The sequence below is a fragment of the Dermacentor albipictus genome, chromosome 1 (genome assembly GCF_038994185.2).
Source record: "Dermacentor albipictus isolate Rhodes 1998 colony chromosome 1, USDA_Dalb.pri_finalv2, whole genome shotgun sequence".
In the NCBI taxonomy this organism is placed as follows: domain Eukaryota; kingdom Metazoa; phylum Arthropoda; class Arachnida; order Ixodida; family Ixodidae; genus Dermacentor; species Dermacentor albipictus.
The window spans coordinates 106,483,118-106,505,617 of record NC_091821.1 but is presented as its reverse complement, the minus strand read 5'-3'; the positions used below and the strand labels follow the sequence as shown (position 1 = coordinate 106,505,617).

Genomic DNA, 22,500 nt, shown 5'->3' with positions numbered 1-22,500 from the left:
AATTCGGAGCTTCTATAAACTGCTTATAAAAACATTTCCACCAGATTCACGCGGTAAAGAAATATCGCAGCAAATATAATCACCGCACAGCGATCAGTTCCTGTAGATGGGCTTGCAGTTAATTATGCGCGAGCAGCAATCACATTTACGCTGTACAACACAAACACGACAAGAAAATTTTGAACTGAAGTTTCAAATTTTACCGTTTGTTGTCAAGTACTGAATCGATACGTCGGTATAATAGTCATTTTCGGCAAAATGCCCATCCTTTGTCAAACCATGTCTGCGCTTGCGCTCCCTCGAAGTTCTGTCTGACGACAAAAGTGCAGTCAAGCAGCGTTTCGCTGTAATTGTATTTCGACGTGTAAATGTGACGTAACTCTGTTGCTTGCCAAACGCATGCCTTCCTGTCAACGTAGCATGTCTCTCACTTCCTCACGTGCACGTCCGTAATTATTTGGCGTGTCCGCATGCAAATGTCTGCCTGTTTGTGTATGAATGCATGCCTTCTCTCTCACCTCCAGCCTGGTTTGTACGACATGCGCTCTGCCACGGCACTTCGCCACTTGTTACGTTCTCTAGCATGCCACATACTGGCCTAGCGTTTCTGTCAAAGTTGTCTCCTTCGCTACTGGTTCCGCACCGCCCAGTCTACGCCCCGTGCTTTATTGCCATTTAGCTAATACCGTAATTAGTATAGCTGACCGCCCCGCAGAGCTCTTGAGTACAATAAAAAAAACTGCCTAGGCAAAAAAAGAAAGAAAAATATATATTGCGGAGGACCAGAACAACACTGTTGCCGTGGCAATGCGTATATATTTCACCTACGTAACAGCCGCGTGTTTAGCATGGTCGAGGACGTGAATAAATTTGCCGATGAGTATGTCTCACTCCGCAGAAACTATCGGAATGCGAACATAAACGAAGTGAGCACGTACGCTGTCAATACCCAGAAGAGCAGCGCGCATATAAAACAGTAGGGACGTGACTTACCAAGTTCAGCTCTTAGACGCATTACCTAATGACGAGTGACTATATTACGTGCCTAAAAATGTCAGGCTAATAATTTTTGGTGTTTCATGCTATGCAGAATATGTTCGCGCAGTGTTCTATAGCTTGACTAGAAATTATGTCCAAATATATTTATTTGCCAATGAATCAGCCATAGACGGTGCGCCAGATTCCTGAAGGACTATGCAGCTCGACTGAGGGTGACCCCATTACGATACCACTCGACTTCGTAGGTCATTCTGCACCGTTATAATTTATCCAAAATCTAAAACCGCGACCAATGGCAGTCTATTTAATCAGCACTATAATTTCTTATAAGCCCAAGTAGCCATTCCCATTGCACGCCACACGAACTTCACGCGTCAAAGAATGCACCCTTCTTCTAGATTATTAATTCAAGTTTGCGCGCGTGAATAGGCGCTTTAAGAGGACATCGATTCTAACAGTGCCTAAAGAATAAAAACCTCACAAAGCATGATGCATCCCAGTATACAAACCTAATTACGTTTGCTTCGTTATGTACCTATGGCACTCTACAAAAATAATGTACACACGCGCTCTTATCTCGAATGCTGTTGCTGCTTTCTGTGTGAATCCACTGCGCGCGTACATCACGTAGTTTGCAAAGAGTCATGGAGAATATAGTTTGAAACAATGAGACTGCACATCCGACCACCGTTGTTTACGACGAAAGCTACTATCGCAGTCACTTCAAATCAAAAAGAGAAGGAAACGCGCTGAAACTGCTCACGCGCTGCATCTCGGCCGTTTTCCCTCGTGATGCCTACAAGCCTTCTTCGCGGAAAACAGCGGCGTCGATAGAGAACACCCTACTCCAGGAGCTGCGTTTTGGGCAAGGGTGGTTGAGACTGAGATGGAGGGCATTTATATTAACTAAATAAATGAAGTTACCTATTCTCTGTTAAGGCTAAACTTTCGCTGCGCGCACAGGACCTATAGGGTAACGTGCATGCGTGTTTATCTTCTCGTTAACAGACCAGTACAAATGGCTATGAGGTTCTCCGTTATTTGTGACTTCTTTTCCGTCTGTAGCCTGTGTCACATGATCGTGCGTGCTTTTATGTGCATGTGTCCTGTCTTTAACTGCTGCCGTCTTTCAGCAGGCATTGTTCTTCGGTAGTGCTTACCACTGAGCCACTGGCACGCTAGTAACGTGGGTGGTTGTCTTATTCACTAATCCACAGATGAAGGTCTGCATAACTCCAATGTTCCCACTTTCACACCACCCGAAATACCCAAGAGAGTCAAGCTACGAGGTAGTCATCCTTTCACTAACATCTTCTGCTGTAGTTTGCATGCTGACTGTGCTTCTGAACTGCCGCCCGCCTATAGGCGTGTACTAAAAATCGGGCACGTTGTCATTTCTTTTGTGTTCTTTTCTAGTTTAGCTTGTGAAGAGTACTAGAGCCTCACTTGATTTGTTTTGCTGTTTTTCTGTCTAGTTCACACTTGCACATCGACAATCACTTGTTGCAACTGTAGTCGTGTTCTTGTGCCGTCTCTGACGACTCTGTGTGCTGAAATTCATTTTATCTAGCTTTTTCTTTTACATATGTGTACAGCTTATAACACCACCAGAGCAATCTGGACACGCAACACGGTTTCACTTGCTCGCAAATAAGTGGCTAAGTCGGTGGGCTATTAACGACAATTGTGCTCGTATCTTCGTGTGGCATCGTCGTACTACTCTAAGCAAAGGATAGCAAACATGCTTTTGCTCCATGCATTTCTTAGTTATTGTTGTATTAAAATTACGGTAGGGAGAAGGGTTCAGAGACATTTGGGCATTATAGAGCCGTGGTGCTTTTTTTCGTATTAGTAAGAGTAGACTTCTGATGTTCAGTGCAGCACTTTTGCGTTCAAGTTACCGAAGGCAAAAGAGCACATGAGCTGAACTATATTGTTGACTACTTAATGACAGGATAACGAAATGACTTATGTGCTCAAAAAAGCACGCATATAATATTACATGCACTTAGAGACGTCAATTTCTCACGTTCTTTCACTTGCTTGCTTTATTATTTATGCTGCTTACATAAAAAATAACACAAAGAAAGCTAGCCCTGGAAAAGACTTGCACCTGCTATAGCGCCTTACTCACCGTTTGTTGGCTGCTGAGAAGTGCGAATGAAAAAATAAAGAGAGAACACGTTTTTGTGCTTTGCAAGTTCTATGCTGGCTATGCGGCGATAGTTTTAGTCGTAACTGAGAACTTAAGATTCTGCGCTATTTTCTTTGAAGCGAAAATTCATTACGAAGATATTCCCTTTTTAGAATGCACTGAGTATATTTTGCTCATTGTGTGAGACGAATTCCTCAGATGCTTATGGCCAGTTAGCTTAAAGCATTACTGCTGCATGAAACCGGCACGCACTATTGTGGCTCATTGACTTGCTACAAATGGCTGAAATTGCAACGTCATAGGCGTCAAGATATGAAGACAGAAACACCATTTCTGAAGCTGCGTACGTGCAAACGGTATTGCTTTGCGTGAGAGGATTGATCGGTACTTTTGTAATCCGACGAGTTTTGAATGTATCGCAGGCCGCACGTTCGTCATACCTTCAACAGCTGCTTCTGCCCTTGTTGCCTTCTTACGTAAACGCATAAGACAGGACTGAAATTTATTATAGCGCTCTTTCTTCTTTAACAAAAACTTACATTGGTGTTGTGCACTACTAGGCAATGTCTAATATGCAGAGTTCGGCATTAACAGCAAGCGCCTTGAGCTATGCCGTATTCTCCTTGCATTTTGGCCAAGCTGGTGGCACCAAAACTTGCAAAGTTTACTTGTTCATTCGACGAGTATGACCATTCCATTCTTATCAATTGTATGAAGCAAGCGCGAAAAACAGAGAACGTACACAGGAAGGCAGTGTTGAATGGCAGAACTTGGCGCGAACTTCCTTGAGCGCAGCCGAACTGATTGGGGACATTTCAGCGAGAGCCTGTTATGTGAATATATTCGAACTCGATACGAAACATTGACGTGTTGAGTCCTCTTTCACATTTAATCTATGTCGCAAGTGCTACACGCGGTTTCGACTATACAATCGTTACACCATTACAGCTCAGCGAACCCGCCACGGGTCCGCCTCTATGACGCTCCGCTGCTGACCATAGTGTCGCGCGTACGCTTCTCTACCGCGACGGCTGCGTTACAATGTGGGTGCGATGGCTGTGTATTGGGAATTCGGTGGACGTTAAGGAAGTATGGATAGTCTAAATAATTATCTAACGCGTCCATGTTGTGAGAATTTGGTGGCCCTTAAGTAGTCAAAATTATTAATCGAGAGCATCTCATTACGGTGTTTTCAGGTAGAGCAGCTGGAGGCAACAAAGCTACTTGCGTACTTTGCACTGTAAACGCGCACTTGCGCACCCTTGATTTGGCGAATGACATAAAGCATCTGAGGTGTTCACTCTCCTATACTGGGCATAACGTGTTTAAAAGACCAAATGCAAACTGTTCGTTTTTTGTGTTGATTTGCACGTTCTGTTTTGTTTTACTCACCTAGTTGAAGAAGAAAGCTTTACCTACACGGGTACGTTCATTCGCTGTATATGACAGCACTCCGTGCCTCGCACGTTTTTCGGACTACGTGTCCGCAATTCCTTGTTACTTTTTGTATACTGCTAGGCATAGCACAAACTTTTTTGTTTCATCCAATGTAGAACCCAATAGTACAAGAAACTAGCCTGCAAGACTTGTTTCTTGAAGAATCTCGCTAGACCTTAGGCTGCATGCTGCGATGTCTGTTGTAAGAATGCTTCAACAGGGTTTGCGAGGTCCACGCTGAACCATATACTAGGATACCCGGCAGACAGCGACATGCTACGCTAAGCTTTCTGCCTATTTTAAACGACGAGGCAGCAAAGATTAACAAAAAAGTAATTGTTGAAGCCATTTTTTTTTTCAATGCTCGCAACCTTGTTTAAGCTCAACATCGATCTCGCGTTTATCTGTTATGACCTTTTTTTTCTTTCTCACTGCATTTTGCATGCTTCAACATATTTTTATATCAACTAAACTGCCTGATGTCCCAAATGCACCTAGAAGCTGTGCATGCCCTGCTTATGCGTTACTAGATTGTCTAACGACTCCTGTAAAAATAGTTTCTTAGTTAACTGTGGGCTTGGTTCGCGAGCGTTAGACTGAGGCGGTGCCTTTTGTATGGCTGATGCCCTCAAAGCCCCTTGCGTAAACCTTCCTTTTAGGAAGCACTGATATTTGCTGCACCTACTATTGCACAGGCTCGATGCTCGAATATTTCGCAAAGGACGCCACATAACTGCGGTGTAGATAAACTGTCGGCCCTTGGACTGTAGCTAGACTCTTAAGGCTTCCGAAAGAAAGAACGTATTATGCATGAGTAGTAATACGCCGCATTCCCGTATCTGAAAACATGTTTCTTAACTGCGCTGGCGCGTTGTATAAAGTATAAATCGACCAAGCTAATCCCGGCATACAAAGACACATTTCTTATTACTGCAAAAAAAAAAAATAGCAAGAACACTGACGCTTATTTTTTTCAATAGGGATTGGTTTGAAATTTACCGAGTAAAACCCAAGGATACCTTTCACATCATTCTTTTAAATAGCGCCTCTGGTTTTACCCGTGGAGTTAGGCTGTTCTGACTTATTTTGTAATTATATCTTGAATTAGTCGGTAGTGTGAACAAGTGCCGTTCTTCGGCATAAAATTTTTCGTCAAGGACACACCTTTGAGAATATTTTTGCTTCAGAGAGATTTTGGTTTTCTTGAGTTTTACATCATCAATAAAACTGAGCGCATATTTGTTTGGTCAGATTATCTTTCAATCTAAGAAATCCCTGCTATCGTTAAAGAAATAAGCTGCTTAACCAGCCACAAATTTCATAGCGTTAGTCACGAAACACAAAACCCAATGTGACATGTTTCAGGCATATCTTCTTTTTAGTGCGTGCTCGACATTTTTTTTTCTCTTAGGTACAAGATTCTAGTTTCATTCTTAGAGACACTTCACTGAGGGGGAAGCACGAGAAATGCACGTTGCAGAGCTGTCAGGATGACCTTCGTGATCCTTGTAAAACGAGCCCTCTATTTGCGTTTACGAAGACACGGTCCAAATTTTCCAGGCACAGTAAGAGGACGGAGGGCAGTCGTCTATTGCTTGCCCAAAAAGCTCGAATGAATGGCGCAGGGATGGCCTTTCAGATGTCTTTTTTTTCTCCTTGCATTTCGTGCACAATCAGCCACTCAGCCTCAAGTGGGCAACAACAACGACCAGAACCGCGTGAGCTCTGCACCGAAGCCAAAGCCAAGTACAAAAAAACACGACCAGAGCAATTCGCTGACATCGCCCAACGAGCGCGGAGGACGCTCTGCTCCCCCATCCTACGCCAGGTAAGCCCTGCGGCGAGTGTCGCATGCACCGACAGAGAGACGTGTCTGCGCGTGCGCTAAGCTGGCCATCTGTACACCTTGATGCCTCAGTCATCGCACCCATGATATGTTTGCGCAGCCTGAATCGATTCATCTGACTCGCCACGGAGCGCCCAACTAGAACGCAGACAACCACAAAGAGCGATCGTCGTCATAGCATCAACGGAATTACCGTGAATATCATTCGGATGCAAGCGCTGGTCTATTCCATGTCGCTCTGCCAAGTGCAAAAAAAAAAAAGCTCGGAGTCAGGCTAATGGCACGAGTACACTGCCACTGTTCTTTTTATCCCCAGGTCTTCGCGTACAACGTACCATAACAAGTGTTGTCCAGTGTCTTTTTTGAAATTCCCTTCCGATTTCGGAGGCTTCAGCTGTGACGTTCATGTTTACTCGCTCGCCAAACAGCACTTTCATGTTGCTCCCAAATTGCTTTGGAGAATGATGAATGAATTATGGGGTTTTACATGCCAAAACCGCGATTTGATTATGAGGCACGCCATAGTAGGGGACTCTGGATTAAGTTTGACCATCAGGAGATCTTTAACGTGCACGGGACACTGGCGTTTTTGTATTTCGCCCACACCAAAATGCGGTCACCGCGTTTTGATCCCCCGGCCTCGTGCCTAGTAGCGCAACACCGCTAATCCACCGCGGCGGGTCCCTTGCTTTGGAGTCGACACAGGCTGCGCGCATGAGGTGCCAAAATGGTTACAGGGTGTTCTTTTGTAGAAACGACACGGCTACGAGATATCGAGATGTTTGACGATCAGAGCAAGCGAGGCCCATTCGTTTGCGATTCTGCCTCGTTATGTCGCGTTCTTCGCTTGTATCTATGCTCCGCGCCAGAATGTGCCTCGCCTGACCGTATGACTCGCTTCTTTCCAGAGTCAGATCGCTTCACTTGTATATCTTGTTAACGTACGCACCTTTAGAGCTTCTGCGAACGGATTCAAACGGCGACACGCCAATCAGCTGCTGTGCCTGTGAAGGCATCCTACTTTGCCGAGTCAGTTAGCTGTGCTAAGGGGCTCGACGGGAAATACCTTCGCTTTTGACGCGTCACGTGTACAGGCATGCAAAGCGAAACAAACGAATCTTATCAACAAATAACACGGTGGAACTTAGCACGCGCAAGGGCGGCCACGTGAAGCAGACAAAGGAAACTCAGTTCAAAAGTGAACCAGTTAGAGTTGCATACGTCGTTTCAGAACGCTTCCCTAACTCAACATCTGTCTGCCTTCTTGTGGATCTCATAAGTAGCAAACAAACAAAGACACCAAGGACAACACAGGAGAAATTACTTGTACTTACAAATTCAATTAAAGAAATAATAAATTTATGCAAATTAAAGTGGATGAAAAAACAACTTGCCGCAGGGGGGGACGATCCCATGTCTTCGTATTACGCTTGCAATGCGAGTTGTGGCGCTGCCTAACACCCCCAGGGTTAATTCTAATAGTAAACACATAAATACCCCGGAAAGTGGATGGGAAAACGGCGCCGTGGTAGCTCAATCGGTAGAGCACCACACGCGTAATGCGAAGACGTTGTACCGCTCCCCACTTGCGGCAAGTTTGTTTTTCATCCACTTTAATTTCGATTAATTTATCATTTCTTTTATTCAGTTAGTAAGTACAAGTTATTTCCTCTGCGTTGTCCTTGGTATCCGTGTTGGCTTCTTATGATATGATTAATAAAAATCGGGCCCTTCAGTTAACTTCATTTCTTCTCGTTCTTGTGGATGTGTCACAACTGACCTGCTCGCGACATTTCTTGTGTTCAAACTATGGGTCATGCTAGAAGCAGGAGTCGATAAAGGCTACGTGTCATATTTGTTGATTTCAATGACGAAACATCACGTGAATGACCTAAATCATGCGTAATTAATGGTCTTCTTCGTAAAGGGCCTGTTTAAAGGTTTTGACCAGCTTAATCGGATCGCATTTATTCGGATATCATCATACGATCTTTGACAGTAACTGGCAGCGACGACACCTAGGATGCAGCAAGGAAATAGAACGGCGAAGCTCTGACATCCGTGATGCCTTGTTGCTATTTCTTGGCTCTCTCTTCTCAGGTCCATGCGAGCTCTGGTACTATCAGGAAAGAAGCCTCATGTATCACGGCACGTGTGAGAAAAAAAAAAAAAGAAGAGTGAATTCTGGCGCAACCTCGACGCGCCGCGTAGAGTCGAGAGTTCTACAACTTTTCGCACAGCACCTGAGTCAAACCTCTCAGTTTCAGGCGAGATAACTGTACGTTTAGGCAGTTCAAGGCCCGTATTCCCAAAAGATTTCATGACACCAAGGCCAGTACATATCTGGCCACGGCAGTAAGCCGTTGCTTGCCCGTAGGCGCTTATTCACACCGTAATCAGCCATTTGAAGCACTGCAACACGAACGTCACTATCACTGAACGAGCGGCATACGTACTACCTTTGTACTGAGATATGATATTCACAGAGATAAAGTATGCGCAACAGACAGTTAATTTGGCAGTGAAGAATAGAAAAACCCTGCATCAGCGAGGCAAGCATTCTTGATTTCGTCACTTTCTTGTATTACAAACAGGTAAGTGAACTTATTGCGTGCTCAGCTGCTGTGCGTCATTGTTGTGGAAATATGAAGCGTAAAACAGGCGTCATGCTTGGGAACAAAATGGCAAAAGCCCAATTCATTTGAGAATGCGTGATTAATAAGCGTCTTCCAACCTGACGTGCTTGTTCAACACAGATTTTCATCTTGCCACAGCAAAATCATTTCGCGCTTCAAGTGGTCAAGAAAAAAAAAGAAGTGTCCATAAACACTTCAGCATATTCGTAACGACTTTTGAAAAAGCAACAGTGTACATACCATTGTTGAGAGACTGCGGTATCTCTACTCACATTGGAGAATAGTCATCGCCAGTGCGCTGGGAAAGGCGTGTGGTGCAGCCCAACCGAATTACTCAATGTCGAGAGAACTCAAGAGCTCTTTCCTGGACAGTTCGAGGCGTCACATTAGCTAGTTTCACAGGTTCTAAATGCCACAGAGTGATCACCAGCCATAAACATTCCAAATCGGGCTGGAGAACCGCGACCGGACCACATAAACTGATCTTGTTAGACCAATGTAACTTTGCTGTATATGTCCTTTCCCGTGATTCTACATTTAAATAAGCACTGGAAGAAAGCAGCAAATTTAAACTCATAAATGAATACTGATAAGCGCAGTTTTTTGACAGGACAAAGAAGGCACCGACACAAGGGACAAGTGTTTGTCCCGTGATTCGGTGTTTTCGTTATCCTGTCAAAAAACTGCGCTTACCAGTATTCATTTATCAGCATGAACCAACTAGCCCAGAAACAAATTTTATTAGCAAATTCAACATTCAAGTCCCTGCGGTCCTGTTGACTTCCGCGGTAACCAAGCACTGTCCAAAGTGGTGGATGCTTAATCTGCTCAAGTATGATTGCAAAAATTAAGACGAGTGTTTAGTTACAACTACGCTTGTAAGGCGTTGCTCGGATAGACCTTCCACCAACCAGGTGCAAGTGTTCTAGCGAGGTGATGACCGCGACAACTTGTCGTCTGCCTTGCGGGTTTTAGGTTAAAGCCAAAAGCCCCGCTGGTTACCATGTTCGCCAAAACAGTGTCATATTAATTCTAATACTGAAACATAAACTGGATAATTGTCCTAAACGTGCTTTTTAATTATCTTTGTTCAACGAAGTTTGCCAATTTCGCCACGAGAATGGCAGAGTCCTGTTAAGACCAGCGGAGGAGAAAGTAATTTTCCTTATCAAGTTTGGGACGCTGCTCGCCATCATCCTCTACCGGGTGGTCGACGCATTGATGCAAGACTGACGCCACTATTTATCTTGTCTGGCTGTGCAAAGCTCTTTATTTTTCTTTTCAAGGGCACTTTTCAGGCACGTTTCTTTCCCGATGCAAAGGCGCGCAGAAAAGGTACCGAAACAAACTGGGCGCTCTCACATGCCTTGAAGCACGCCCGTCTCTCTTGAAATCACCGCATCAGCAGCATCCGCTTTCTCGAACACTCGAATTTTCTTTTCCGTTCCTGCCGCCACCTTTCTCAAACTTGCGCACCTCTCGGCACGAGCGTCTCTCCACACACTTTCACTCACTCACTCATTCACTTTCACTGTCGCTTGCGTGTGTGTGAGATGGCGCGACAGGAAGCGGGCTTCTCTCTGTTTCTCCTCACTGGGATGCACTCTTTTTTCTCGCAGTGGCCGTTCGGTGACGAAGCGAGCGCGTACATGCACTCACTCGCACTGCGCGCGCGCGTGTGTTTGTGTGCGGCAGCCACGCCGCGCGCAGCCTTGTACGAACGCACGCGCGGCCACCTCACAGCAGATTTTTGTGTATGTTCCCCTCTCTTTGCAGTCCTGTCTCTGACACTTCCCACGTCACGCGGACGGCTGCGCCCGACATGTTTGCTGGCTTACACCTTGCCTATGAGGTCAAAAAGCTCATGTATGCTTTCCTTTTCTCACTTCTCTCTTCTATCTATCTCTCCTTCGTTTGACTGCCTCTCCCAGCCCCTTTGCTGGCCCCTTCGTTCCTTGTTTCCCTGTTTTTTTTTCTCCTTTCTATTTTGTCTTGTACGTGCACTGTAGAGGTCGCGACGCACGCATGACGCTCACGCTATGAATGCTTACTCAACCGCTCCGGCCAGTTGTTTGTCCGAATGCCTTTCTGCAGTCTCGCCACGCTAAGGTCCGCAGAGGCCGCACTCGAGAGCACGACAGAGAACATCAGATGCTCAGTTACAAAAGAAACGCTAAAGCGAAAGTCCCAGTTATTTTCCTAGGCGTGCCTTTAAGTGTGCCTTTTGCTCGCTTCTGCCCCGGCAGGGACACTCTGGCGTACACGGGCGTCTTAAATGTATATGGGGCATAGTCCTAACAAGCGTTGAAGTGTCCTTGGCGGTGACAGAACATAGTCTCCAAAAATGTCATACTTCATTTATTGGTGTCACGCCCTCGTAGCGCATGCTTTTGGCATTGATAGTTTCTTTTTGCGGAAAACCATTTGTCCATATTTTTTTTCTCCGCCCGTACGGTCCGTACTATCACAACTGAAACTTCCAAGCACCGAGACTGCATCTTTTATTGTCATACTAATAAATAATAATAAACGAGGCATACGGATGCCTCTTTTATTGGCGTACTTTACCTTAGACGACAGCGGACAATGCCCTTTCATTTTAAGCGAACTGTCGTTAATTGCCACACCGGAAACTGTCTCTACACTACGCTGCATGCGCTACTACACTGCATGCAACGCTGAGAAAGCAAATGCTTAACCTTGCATTGCCGCCTGCGCTTACAGTTTGCCAAAGAAAAAAAAGGCTAAAATTTAAAAAAAAAAGCTCAAACGTATTGCCTCTACAAGCTACAAGCAACGTAATCTGGAAATTCTGTCCCTTTACCACAAACAATACAGTTTTTTACGCTAATTTTTCCTGGTCGTCACTTAACGAAAATGTAATATTCAGAAACATTTGTGTAGTGCGCTTTCCTTGTTTATCTGCATACCCTGTAAAAAATTTCACTAATCAAACGGCACGGGAGTCACACTAAAGTTGAATATACGAGTGCTGTAATGGGTCATCTACTTCGTCCTTGGCTCTCAAAGGCTCTGGAAGAAAACAACAGGAGAGGAGCCTTCTTAACATCCGTAGTATAGCGGCGCAGGGAATACAATGTGATGATCATTGAACGACTCCAAGTCGACTTTGGTCACCTTCGTTTCGGCGCTGAACTTCTAAAGCGGGTTGCAGGTTGCTGTTTCCGCTGCTACCTTGCAGCAAAGCTCGAGCTGTATACATTCTGTGGGCCACCTATTCAAAGGCCGCGGACGAAGCCTCTAGACAGAAACGGTAACATATATAACACAAAGCCTACAAAAACAAATCGAGGTGTAGAAGGGCCGCAACAGATCACGAGGTTTGTCACAGTCTGCATCTAAGCTATAGACCACAGCCGAACACAGCCAACCAACGCTCAGAGTAGCAGAGACGATGGGTCGTGTAATAAACGGAATCATGTACTTCGAAAATCGGTTGAGGTTAGCATGATTTCGCGCGCCCGCTAATCAAGCTGCGCCATAAGGCACTGAAGTAAAATGTTGGCGCGCTGAAGGAGTCGCCTAGAATTTAACGCGTGCATATCGATATTTACTTAGCGCGCCGCTGCTGATCGAAGGCGTTTTAGAGTTACAGCAATGCTAACGCTTTCTGAAGCTTCACATGCTATACTAGTTTTCTCAGCATATGCCATTGCCGAAGAATTGCGTCTTCGGCAACAGCTGCCGTTCTCTCTTAAAGAAATAATGCTGGCGGGCTGTTTTCTTCTGTAAGCGCGCCGTTCAACACCTTCAGGCAATCAGCGTCGTTGTTCATACGTTTCTCAAATGTCATTTAGAAAACAACTTCCGGCAGATGCTGGATTTTACGAAAGAAACCACCGAGAAAAAAAAGTTAGCTAGCCTTGCTAAAATAGTAAGATGTATAATTTCTTGCTAGCCCAGACTGCGTTTTTCTTTCAGTAAAATCTGCAAGCCTCCCACAGGTGATGGTATAGGGCTGGTATGCTTGAATCGCATGAAACTAGAAAGACGCTATTCCATGCGCGCTGAGCACGCAAAATTTCTGCTTCGTGGGGCCGAGAATGAAGCTAGAAAAACAATATTCGCCTTTTCGCTTTATGATAAGAATATAACAAAACGAAAATATGTGAGCTGGGGCTAACGAAATGCACAGTGGGCCACTAGGGCTGAGAGCAGCAGCCATTCTCTTTGGCGTACATTGCTCATCAGCTACCTATGTGTATGAGTTTCACATTCACCACCACACACATGTGCTGTCCTTTTTTAATTAAAGCGAAATGAAAGGAGAGGTTGGCACAATTTTTGGCGCCGCGGCCACTCCTTTTCGCAGGGCAAGAAAACAAAAGCACAAAAAGGTGATACGCACTAGCGACAGTCAAATACTACCAATATTTGCAAAGTTCTACCCACAGAAGAAAGTGAAAGGACACTAAGAGACATACAAAATTCCTGCTCCTTATAATGTGGTGATCTCTCGGACTTGTAAGGTTGCGTTTCTCATCTTTCACTGTCCGCTTATCTTAGCCTTTAATTATGGCACAGAAAAGCCACAGCTGGAGCTAAGATGAAATGGTCGACGGTAAAGTTGCAGGGCATCAAACTATTATAAGCTCCCCAGTGGGCTGGATCCAAGAAAACGCTGTCATTCCAAGAGTACTTTCCACTTTTCCGAGCGGTAAGCGAAAGTCCGATGTGATGCCCTTGCTTGATTTCAGTTTTAGAAATTCGTGCTAATAGCTTCTCAGCAGATCGATTCACCTCACTCAGAACACACGTGAGTGGCTCCTCCCGGCATTTCTTACCGTTATGCTAAGGCACAAATTGGATACACCGCCTAGGTGCAGCCGCTATGCGCACAAAGCGCATTTCTCCCATTGACTTTGACGGCGTTCTTTGCCCACGCGGTGCCTAAATCCTACGATGGTCATTATTTAATCTTACACAATCAATAAACGCATGGGGGTCTCCGTCCCCTGCACACCGAAAGCTACCAACCGTTGCAATTACTGTCACCCGCTAAAGATTCAAATTACGACGGCCTCTGTGGTAGTGCTGATGTGAGAGAACTTGACGTGGAGATCGGTCTGCTCACGCTCGACGGCTTTGTGGACTTATAACGCAGAGAAAGTTCGTAAACTTTACCTGCTACTTAGTGGCGAAAAAGTTCACGTTGGTGTGCAAGGTGACCTATAAAATCGACAGAAACTGATCCTCAACTGTACGCAACACCTCGGCAGTTTTTTTTTTTTTTTAACGCTAAAGCATTATCTGTCCCAATACGCGAAAATGTCGCGTTGTAGTCGGCGGCGTGACCGCATGATGGTACCAAAAATGGCGGAGGGCAAATAGCGAAAACACCTAAAAATATACTCAGATTGATGTCAAATTTTTCATGGAGGATCCTGTAAACTAACACCTTAGAACAGAATGTGAAGTACGTTTCTGCCCGGACAGGAATCGGACCCGGGCTTCCGGGGTGCGATACGAGCACGCTTTCCCGACACCACAGCGGCTTCACCGGTTTTGGGTGACTAAACGTGTGGCCTGGTGCGTGCGTCGTTAGCACGTGACGGCACAGCCAATGGGTAGGAGGGGGCGCCACGTCATTGGTGTATAAAATGAGTGTATAAAATAAAAAGCGTTAATGCCCAATTGAACGCCGCTGAGCAATCCTTCTAATTATGAACTCCTCGCGGGCAAGCGAGCACGCTGACACGCTTGGCGCGTTTTCGTTTAAGCCTCAACCGAGGCGCAGCTAAAACGCAGGCGAGTGCTTGCGCAGACAAGGAACGCGCATAAAAAAAAAAAAAAACATTCCACCAAAGCGACTATGATGATTTCGCATTCTTCCCCACGTAAGCAGTCTTAAGTGTCTGTACCGATATATTTTTTTTTAATTCTAAGTTTCCTTATTTAGATTAGACACTGTTTGTCCTCGATTTTTGAGACATGCACAAGAAAAACACTTGACACGTGCTAAGCGCCATGTTGTTCTATGGCTACTTTTGTGTTGTGGCTACCTGAATAGAAAAAAATCAGTGGCGATTTAGTGGTAAATGCGAGAAAATTGCGTTAGCATTAAGTCGCAACTATTTGTGTCCCGGATCCTTGATTTCAACCGTGTTCACCACATTGGAAGGTGTTGTCCAGCTCACTCGACACACGTCCTGCCTCTGACAAATTGTCACTGACCGCTCAATATATATATATATATATATATATATATATATATATATATATATATATATATATATATATATATATATATATATATATATATATATATATATATATATATATATATATATATATATGTATATATACATACACCGCCACGTGACTGATTTTCTACGCTTCCCACACATTTTTCACACTTTGACGCTGCTATTACTAACGCATTAAAAGCGGCTCCGTAGCGCTGGTCCTGAGGCTAGGGCGAACGACCTAATCTATTGCTGATCTCTTAAAAAATAGGTATTGGCCTTGTCCGAATGTACCTAGTTTTAGATCACAACAAGAACGTAGACAGTCAGGTATTTTTAAAGTGGAATTAGTTAATTTAGTTAGATAAGGGAGCCAAGCGTGTAAAAATAAAAGGCTAAACAAAAAGTGAAAGCACGAAGGATGAGCGACTCTTTTGCAGACGCTCTACTCATTGTAGAGCGTCTTGAGTTTGAACGATCAATGGGCGTCGAATACTGTATGTGTACTGCGCCCATTTCCAAGTTCTTTTCTTGTATCGAAGTCATGGGGTTATCCTTTATTTGAATAAATGGAAAGAATCAATCAAGTATCAGGTCCGCATAGTAACGAAGTTAAAGGGTGGCATGTTATTTTTGTGCAAATGGCATTCTCGTAAATCTGGGGTGCCTCGTAGTCTTACTCTGCCCTAGAACCACTAAAGGCTTTGCGTAAATTACTTACATAAGTGATTTTTCCCTCATAGATCTTCACCGCACATACGCATGCTTTATGCAAGGGTCTTTCAAAAACTAACTGGCAAATCAGATATGTTTCCTGAAACAAACATGCCAGGCACCTGAAACTTCCCGAATGGAAGACGCAACCTTATGAAAAGCACTGATAAGTGACAACCCGTGATAGATGGCTGGATTCGTTGTATTCCAAGGACATCAGGTAAATTATTGCGATACATGCAACTCCTTGCCCCATTGGGCAGCAGAGATAACTCATCAGATCTCAATAGTCGCAGGATGTAAAACCTGACGCGATTCACACAAAAATGACGTATGGGTATGGAAATCCTGCACTGTCGAGAGGAAAGCACTTAAGTGTGTACGCGCGTATAAAAGTATTGTGCGTGCTTACACACCGATGTAATAATAAGTCAGGCGGTAAAATGAAATATTGATTCGGCACCTTGTCAACATAATCGTCTCAACAAATCAAATTCGCCGTTGCTTGAAATACATTCGCATTAGCATTCACGACATTTCTTTTTCTTTCTTGTTCACTCAATGTCGTAATACTTTTTCCTTGTAGAGCGAACATTTTAATTTTAGACTAACAATTTTATCCCATAACGTGCATTTGTTTTTATATAAGCCACTGTCATACCATAGGCTTTCGCTTATTCACCTAACTCCGTTGCATGGTTTAACACAACTGCATGCGATTTATGCTAGCCTTAAGTGTGTGTGTGGGGGGGGGGGGGGGGCAGTTGTAATGCTCAAAAAAAGTTTAAATTATGCCTGGCGATATGATGTCGCTGTTAACCTACACTTGCGACATAAACACAGAATTTTGCTCTGTTGTTGAGTTAATTACTCGCAGGAAATCAGAATAATTCTCAGCTTCATCACGGAAAAATAAAGAACAACCTTTTGTGTTGGACAGAGACAAGGGATCACCTTCCTCTACTCTACGCTTTCGATCGGGATACTATTCCGAAGATTGGCCTCGACTTTTAACGGTGACATAAAAGTTGGTTGTGCACAGGCAATGACTGGCCGTTTCGGCGAGCGGTTATGTTTCGCTCAATGTTACGTGTAAACGAAATGAACATTGTAGCCAGTGCGTATTGGGGCAGCAGTGCCTTGGGTGCGAGCGAGCGCAGTGCGACGCGGCTACATGCCTGTAGTTCTAGAAGTCCTTGCGTATCTGCTGTGCCTACTTGCCAGTTATTCGCATGATCGTGCGTGCAAATGTACAGTTGTGCGCGTATAGTTTCTAACTGGCGTGCATACCTTATGCAAGCTTTCTCTCTCTCTCTCTCTCTCTCTCTCTCTCTTGTGCTTCACTTACGTTGGCATTCGTCTTTCCCTTTTTCTGCCGTGACTCTGTCTTCTTTGTCACCAACCCCTTCGTCGTTCCGAGTATCCTGCGTAGACAGCGTTTCCTCGTTACAAGTGCCTCTTTGTTTGTTTGTTTTCTTCCTCTTCCACCTTTTTTTTTTTTTTGCTGTCTTTGTCAAACATGCAATTTGGTCATATTGAGTACAGCTGTCTTAAATGTACCGCTTGTGTTTAACAATATCTTTTAAAAAGGCGCATCTGCGCTGTTTGTCAGTTATTTTCTCGTGTTTCACAAAAAAATTAGGCTTCTCTTTATGTCTCTTGTGAAAGTGCTTATAAAGAGGTCCTGCAACACCTCCGTTGGCTTACTGCAGCGTTGTAGGTCCTCGCAGTAGCTCGTCGATGCAGTGGCGTCAGGATACACACAAATGTTTCATTGAAAAGTTATGTACATCCACCACCGACAAGTTTTCTTGGACAGGAGAGCACACTTTCTGTAGCTAAATTTCATCGGCAAATATTTCGTTCTATGTTTACTTAAATGTATAATTTAACATGCGCAACATGGCTCCACGTAGTTCCCCTCATTCAGCGGTTGCTGTACAATCTACCCGGGGCAGGAGACAATGTTGTTGCAATGTCGAGAGGAGAGAGAAAACCAGACAATCGGCAAAAAAAAAAAAAAAATGGGCACAGCCTTGCAGGAACCAGCCAACGAGTTGTGCCCGTGACAGTTGTGATGGATTGGCCAATTTGTCCTCATAATTTAGTCCGAGCGTTCGATAATTTGTCCTCCTAATCTTTCATAAATGCATTTGCGTGTCATTCAGGCCGAATAAAAATATTCGCACTGTCTGCGCAAAATTGCAGCGTGAGTACCGCTGGCTAATTTCACTCGTCGATAAACGTGTAAACTTCGATATAAACGGCTACATTTTTGACGAAATTCGTTGCAAGTGCCACCAACACAACCTCAACGACAAACGTCGTAACAAAGAGGACCATGCGTACACGTGAGAGAAAGAGCGGGTACTCAGTGTGCTGTGCAATCCTGTACGCATCTACACGCGCTTACGAGCGTAGCACGTGCAGGCGCAGTGGGCTCACCCGGCGTGTGAGTGCGCGACGTACGCTGTCGCGGAACTGCGGCGAGTTGATACAGGGGCGGGTCACACCATCCGTAACGCTGCCGGTGTCACTCATACCCCTGGATGCTTTATTATACAAATATGTCCTCACCACCTTTGCACACTCCTCCCGCAAAACCTCGTAACACTTGCAGTGTCATCCCAACATGCTCTACTTCTTACACTTCGAATGCTGTCCGTGTGATCACGTTCTAATTCGTGTAGAGGGCGCCAGAACAGCTTCTCAATAATGTACGGGCCTCAAAATTGTCGATAACATCTTAATGCGTTGTTGTTGACAATTTTGAGCACCGCGCTGTGTTTTGTTTTATTCAGCGTCATTGAGTCGGAAAACACCGTGCGCAGTTCACAAATCGTTTATAATAACATGTTCGCGTGTTGTCGTCAGTCTGGGCACGTAAATATGCTCATTGGCTATCAGCCTCGACATTAAATGGTAACCGTAAGGTTACCGTCATTAAGAGCGCCCTAATTTTTAAATTTTCAAGCAGGTCAAAAAAATCCTGCGTATAATTCGCTGTCTGCCGCAAAAACAGACGCGTCGATGAAAGGTGTTGCAAGGCCTCGTTACGGAATGCACTATTGTTATCGATTCTCTGATTGAAATTCCCACCTCGCACGCAGTACTATAATTACTGGTGTTAATTCAAACTGTTACGACCGCCCAACCTCGGTTAACAATGTCCCGCACTGCATGCCCCCCCCCCCCCCCCCCTCGCTCTTCCCGCCACACAGGCCCACGAGCCGGGGTACCAATGGCACCGGGAACTCGCAGAACGAGAAGCCCTTCCCGGTGGGCCTGTCAGACGATCAGGCGAAGGATTTCGAGAAGACCGAGATGAAGTACGACTCCACTGGAATGTTCCACTGGTGCTCGGCGCGCCCCATCGAGGACTGCATACTGGTACGTGCCACTATACTTTCCGCGCCGTCTCTGCAAGTTCCGGAAGCACGGCACAGGACATGCGTGCTGACTGTGCTGGCAGGGATATGTGGTGCTGAAGGTAGCTTAGCGAATTACTGTAGTGAATTTTAGGAAGCGAAATAACAGCACTATGTTACTGTTAAAACCAAATGTGAAGAACTATATCGCCACCGCGCAGCACATAGTCCCAATTTGTGGACAGCAAAACAAACGTTCCGAGTAGAACTCAGTTTTATTTCGGGAAAGGCCGCGCACCAATTTCGCAGTCATAGCTAGCGAGCAACAAAAAAAAACCGCAATAACGAGAGGAGGTGAGCGGATGGACACGCCTGAGTAGAAATATCAGGGGGGGGAGGGGGTTATTCTGCAAGAGTCCACCTAGTGGACTGTCCATTTCGGCCGCTGCTGACTGGCTAGGGCCGATCGTCTCCTTTTCTCTCGTACAGCTGCATCCAATCAGCAGCCGCCGAAATGGACAGTCCACTAGGTGGACTGTTACAAAATACCCCCCCCCCCCCCCCCCCCGCCAGGTAGCACATCTCCCTGGCGTTCAAGGCACGTGGTAAATGCATTCCTACGCTGAGCGCACGAATTACCAACCAAGCCTATCGAATGTTTTGTGCACTCCTTTGGGTAGTTGCACATGTTATGTAAACCTACCTTTCCTTATCGGAATGGCCAACAGCCCACTGTGTGACTTCTGCGGGTGCAACGAAACGATCGAGCATCTTCTTTGTCAGTGCTCTCGTTTTAACCTACAAAGAACTGTCCTCTCAGCCACCTTAGACAAACTGGACAAGCGCCCAATGACAGAAGACAAGATCCTTGGAACCTGGCCTACGCGAACATCAGCGCGATCCGCTATGAAGGCGCTGCTGCGATACTTGAAAGACACGGGACTTTCTGACAAATTGTGACAGTACACTGTGTGGCGCAGGACTGTACGGTGACACTGCGTAAGACTAGGAATGCCTTTGCGGGTTGCGTGACAGTGCCCACAGAAATAGTTCGTGTGTACGTGCGTGTGTGTGCTTAGGTTTTTTTTTCCTTTTTTTATCCTTCTTTCTTTCTTACCTATTGCATCCCCTTTCCCTTCCCCCAGAACAGGGTAGCCAACCGGAGATAATCTCTGGTTATCCTCCCTGTCTTTCCTTTGCCTTTCTCTCTATGTAAACCTACCGATTTCTAACAAAGGCAAGTTTGTAAGCTTTTCGTGATATCAAAGCAAATATAAAGCAGCTGCTTTAGATGCACAAACGTACGGATATTTTTACATGCTTCTAGGAACTGTTGTACAAGTTAAACCCAAGTTGTCTTATGCATAAAACTGTGTATGGGAAAAAGAAAGAAAACAAAACGAGCTAAAGCAGCTTCAGTGATCGCATGCGCGTGCTTGTGTTCATTACCTTAACGTGCCCCTACATCGCGAAACTCATGTAGCAGCAAGGTGTCAGTTCTTACAAAGAATGATTGGCGATCATTCTTTTTTTCGTTCTTATTGCAGGATCGAAACCAGGCGGCAATGACTGTGCTCAACGGCCATGTGGTTGTGTGTTTGTTTGCTGATCCCGATTCTCCACTAATAGGGTTGCGTAACTTAGTAATGCCACTTCGTGCCAGCAACTTTCACTACCACGAACTCAAGCATGTTGTCATTGTCGGCAATGTGGACTACCTGAGGAGGGAGTGGAAGATGCTTCAGAACCTGCCGAAAATATCTGTCCTTAACGTAAGTTATCGAATCATTTTATATGTTTCGTGCATTATTTCGTGCATTATGTCCGTTGCTTGATGTTGTTGTAATAAAAAAAAATATCGAGTTCCTAGGCCCCTGGTTCTTCGCGCTCGTTGTCCATTTCCTGCTCAACTAAAACCCTCGCCAACAAAAGGTCGTTTCGTTACGCAACACGTCTTTGCCCTCACGATCTTGCAGCTGTTGTATTATTCTAGTGACCGGTAGCAGTTTGCCTCTACAGAGAAATTGTCCAACAGTCGGCTTGTTTTATTAATTCCAGGGCTCCCCCTTGAGTCGAGCGGACTTGCGAGCGGTGAACATCAACCTTTGCGACATGTGTGTGCATATTATCTGCAAAGATCCCCAGCAGCGATGATCCCACGCTGGCTGACAAAGAGGCTATACTAGCCTCGCTCAACATCAAGGCTATGACCTTTGATGATACCATAGGTGTCCTTACTCACAGTAAGTACACGATTCTTCTATCACACATAGGCCGCTTTATCTTGCACTTAACGTAATTACGTCTATGTGGCTTTCTTCGTAGCTATGTTAGTCGTGAGCACACAGTGCTTACAATGAACCAAAGGAGCTCGGCTATAAAATTATTTACCGTTTGTTTTCTTACCCTTTGTTTTACTTTCTCAGCAAAGCTTCAGTGAATGCTTTTTTCACACAGTTTTTAAAAAATACTGTGCGAAACCAGTGTCATAAACGCGTCTCTCTCAATACACCATAATTTCGCCGCTAATACTAAATGCGCCTTCGAAGACATTAATATTAGGCGGGCACTTTGTGTGCACGAAACGGACCACCGAAGCATGAACACAAAGGAGCCGAGGTACACAGCATACGGGAAGCCAACACAAATATCAGCACAGCTAGTTGGGCGGGTTGGTTTAGGCTAGTCGAATTAACCAGTTAGAAGTGCGCCATGTGTGTCCCGTCATTCTAATATGCTTTCCACTTTTACTGAGCGCATTACACGCCTAAAAAATATCAGGTGCAGTCTGTAGTGTGGCCGCACTGAGGCTGTTGAACAAAGAAAGAACACAAAGCATATTCGTCATTGAAGCTGTCTAATTGTTGCTTGCCACTATCGCATTTTAACACACCGATATGCTTTATACGAGACATAGGGCGCTATAACGTAAAACTCTTCCAAACTTTTCTATTCCAATTCTGCTATCAGCCCTCCGCGATTAGTCCAAAACTTTTTCCGACAACCCCCCCCCCCCCCCACTTCACCTGCCTGTCACGCGACGTCACGAAAACCGCAATACCTCCCCATCTGATATGATGTGTACACACTGATTATTCATGATTCGCAAATTTGACGTTAGGAGATAGGAATAAAACAT

At 45.0% G+C, this 22,500-nt stretch overlaps 1 protein-coding gene and 1 long non-coding RNA gene across 2 annotated transcripts in view; one reads left to right on the top strand and one right to left on the bottom strand.

Moving 5' to 3' along the window:
- Positions 1-22,500, bottom strand: part of LOC139049148 (uncharacterized) — a 121,964-nt gene that overhangs the window by 35,479 nt on the left and 63,985 nt on the right. The window contains exon 2 of the long non-coding RNA XR_011508135.1: positions 17,342-17,417. This is a non-coding gene — a long non-coding RNA (uncharacterized lncRNA). The remainder of the gene's footprint in view (positions 1-17,341; positions 17,418-22,500) is intronic.
- Positions 1-22,500, top strand: part of slo (calcium-activated potassium channel slo) — a 204,307-nt gene that overhangs the window by 167,760 nt on the left and 14,047 nt on the right. The window contains 8 exon segments of the mRNA XM_070524382.1: positions 2,217-2,288; positions 4,551-4,577; positions 6,269-6,419; positions 10,850-10,939; positions 19,215-19,383; positions 20,909-21,133; positions 21,420-21,479; positions 21,481-21,648. Of these exon segments, the coding sequence (XP_070380483.1) occupies positions 2,217-2,288; positions 4,551-4,577; positions 6,269-6,419; positions 10,850-10,939; positions 19,215-19,383; positions 20,909-21,133; positions 21,420-21,479; positions 21,481-21,648 (962 nt within the window).